Source organism: Halyomorpha halys, unplaced genomic scaffold, assembly GCF_000696795.3.
Source record: "Halyomorpha halys isolate HHAL.00 unplaced genomic scaffold, Hhal_1.1 Scaffold1590.1, whole genome shotgun sequence".
Taxonomy (NCBI): domain Eukaryota; kingdom Metazoa; phylum Arthropoda; class Insecta; order Hemiptera; family Pentatomidae; genus Halyomorpha; species Halyomorpha halys.
The window spans coordinates 126,576-129,968 of record NW_027107953.1 but is presented as its reverse complement, the minus strand read 5'-3'; the positions used below and the strand labels follow the sequence as shown (position 1 = coordinate 129,968).

General features: G+C 33.4%; 1 protein-coding gene across 1 annotated transcript in view; it reads right to left on the bottom strand.

The window, feature by feature from the left end:
* Eps-15 (Epidermal growth factor receptor pathway substrate clone 15) overlaps positions 1–3,393 on the bottom strand; it is a gene marked incomplete at its 3' end in the record, with an annotated part of 108,494 nt that overhangs the window by 16,977 nt on the left and 88,124 nt on the right. Inside the window, 4 exon segments of the mRNA XM_067046311.1 lie at positions 362–493; positions 1,077–1,205; positions 1,650–1,781; positions 2,355–2,483. Of these exon segments, the coding sequence (XP_066902412.1) occupies positions 362–493; positions 1,077–1,205; positions 1,650–1,781; positions 2,355–2,483 (522 nt within the window).

The window sequence follows — 3,393 nt, the reverse complement described above, 5'->3', positions numbered from 1 at the left end:
GGACAGGCTCTGCAAATAGATCAGTTTTTGAGAGTACTTCAAGCTTTTCATTTCCCATAGGAGGAGGACATATTCATGATTATCATGAATATGATCATTTAATTATCATGCATTGTTTCATGCTGGATAATGTGCATTATGTATATATAAAGACACATAAATGGATAATTTTTAGTTATAAGCCCACTCCCTCTAAACTTCCTTGAAATAAAAATTATCATTCAGTGTATGAAATATGCAGCATGTAAAGGGGTCTCTCAGAAACAATGGAAATCATCAAATATTCTTAGTTTCAAAGTTCAAATACATGATGAACATGTATGGGTCTAAAGCAGTTTTGTACTTACGACATAACACATACCTTAAAATCACAGCGTAAGCCAAAAGGGTCCCAAGATGGTAGGTCTGGAAGAGGCTGTTGAGAATGCTGTGTGGGGGGCTCTACTAACTGTGAGCGAGAAGATACCCTGGGAATAGTCTCCACCAATTGCGACTGTTGAGAATCATTTGGGACAATATTATTGTACGGATCTATATAGATCTATATATATTTATATACAAGTTTAGACAAAATTTGAAATTAATTATATAAATTTGTTTTTCTCTTGGACCTTATTGGGCTCTAGTTAAAAGTTAATGGTACATATGAAAACATAGAAAGTTGAATACATTAAAAATTATGAATGCTAATCTTAAGTATATCATAAAATATTCCACCTTAAAAGTTTTTGAACCTTTCAACTAGCATAAATTTTAGTTCAGTTAATAAAATACAAAACATTCGTTTGATTTATTAGCCTTGAAGAGCATATTATAAAGCCTAAATTATTTCTCTCTCAGACACAATGAATACTAAATTAAAAAAATAAAATAAATCATTAAATATTGCTAGTTTTAAAAGTTCAAATAAATAATGAAGTTTTGATGAACATGAACTCTCTTTTAAAGGGACTTAGTTTAGTTCTTCAAAGAAAGATTACAGAGTGCTTAATTAATCTTAAAATTAAAAAGAAATAAAAAACTTACAACATTTCAATAGGTCTAAAGCAATTTTATATTTATGATATAACACATACCTTTAAATCACTACCTAACCCAAAAGGGTTCCAAGATGTTGGGTCCGCAAGGGACTGTTGAGAAGGTACCGTAATAACCTCTACTAATTGTGAATCTGAAGAGCTCCCTGGAGATACCACAAATTGGGGCTGTGGAGAACCATTTAAGACTATATTATTGTACATATGTATAATTTAAGCTCTGTTACAAGAAGACTTTTAAAAAAAGGGAACAAGGGCCATGAAATGACTCACACAAGTACATCTAAAAGACTACTTTATTCCTCTTTTTAATCCTTTATATCTACATTTGCGCGGTGTTTACATCCCCATTAGGTATTAGGAGAAATAACAGGTACCCTCATACTATAACTCTTTTGAATCCTCTATATATACATTTGCACCGTGTTTACATGGCCATTAGGTATTAGGAGAGATAACATGTCCTCTCCTATCTCAACTGCCCCCTACTGGTTTGTAAAGAGGTCTCTCAGAAACAATGGAAATCATCAAATATTCTTAGTTTCAAAGTTCAAATACATGATGAACATGTATGGGTCTAAAGCAGTTTTGTACTTACGACATAACACATACCTTAAAATCACAGCGTAAGCCAAAAGGGTCCCAAGATGGTAGGTCTGGAAGAGGCTGTTGAGAACGCTGTGTGGGGGGCTCTACTAATTGTGAGTGAGAAGATACCCTGGGAATATTCTCCACCAATTGTGACTGTTGAGAATCATTTGGGACAATATTATTGTACAGATCTATATATATTTATATACAAGTTTAGACAAAATTTGAAATTAATTATATAAATTTGTTTTTCTCTTGGACCTTATTGGGCTCTAGTTAAAAGTTAATGGTACATATGAAAACATAGAAAGTTGAATATATTAAAAATTACGAATGCTAATCTTAAGTATATCATAAAATATTCCACCTTAAAAGTTTTTGAACCTTTCAACTAGCATAAATTTTAGTTCAATTAATAAAATACAAAACATTCGTTTGATTTATTAGCCTCGAAGAGTATATTATAAAGGCCTAAATTATTTCTCTCTCAGACACAATGAATACTAAATTAAAAAAATAAAATAAATCATTAAATATTGCTAGTTTTAAAGTTCAAATAAATAATGAAGTTTTGATGAACATGAACTCTCTTTTAAAGGGACTTAGTTTAGTTCTTCAAAGAAAGATTACAGAGTGCTTAATTAATCTTAAAATTAAAAAGAAATAAAAAACTTACAACATTTCAATAGGTCTAAAGAAATTTTATATTTATGATATAACACATACCTTTAAATCACTACCTAATCCAAAAGGGTTCCAAGATGTTGGGTCCGCAAGGGGCTGTTGAGAAGGTACCGTAATAGCCTCTACTAATTGTGCATTTGAAGAGCTCCCTGGAGATACCACAAATTGGGGCTGTGGAGAACCATTGAAGACTATATTATTGTACATATGTATAATTAAAGCTCTGTTACAAGAAGACTTTTAAAAAAAGGGAACAAGGGCCATGAAATGACTCACACAAGTACATCTAAAAGACTACTTTATTCCTCTTTTTAATCCTTTATATCAACATTTGCGCGGTGTTTACATGCCCATTAGGTATTAGGAGAGATAACATGTCCCCTCCTATCTCAACTGCCCCCTACCGGATTACGAACACTTCTTGAAAAAAAAAAATTCTTCATTTTACACACTATAAAAAAAAACTGTTCTTCTTCCACCGGTAGTTAACTAAACCTACAATTAGCATTCACTATATCCCACATTCCTTTGTTACTTATAAAAACCATAAATATATGTATAAGCTAAATACTGTAGAACAGCAGATCGATTGTTTTTATATATATGGTATGGATCCACCCACATGGATCCAGCATGATACAAATATATATATATATATATGTTTAATAATTATTATTACATGGCCACTAGGTATTAGGAGAGATAACATGTCCCCTACTATCTCAACTGCCCCTTACTAGCAGAAGTGAAGAACCTGGAGAATATGAACCAAAACAAACAACCTCAACCTGCGGTCAACTAAACGTTAGCAGATGGGAACCCAGCTCCGGAGATTCAACTACGACCAGAAGTCTCTTCAGCCCAATTTCATGCCACGACACTAGAATGTACGGCAACCGCCCAGGACCTGAGGAAGGCGGTGTCGGAATTAGAAAAAGTCACCGGTCTCTTTGGTGAATTAAATCATTTTTTAAAAGGAGGCGATCGCCAAATGGGGCGATTAGGAGCAAAGATGTCGGAGGATCTACTGGATAGCGAGGATGCAAAAGCACTGAAAGCAGTGGCGGTCTGCCGAGTAAAA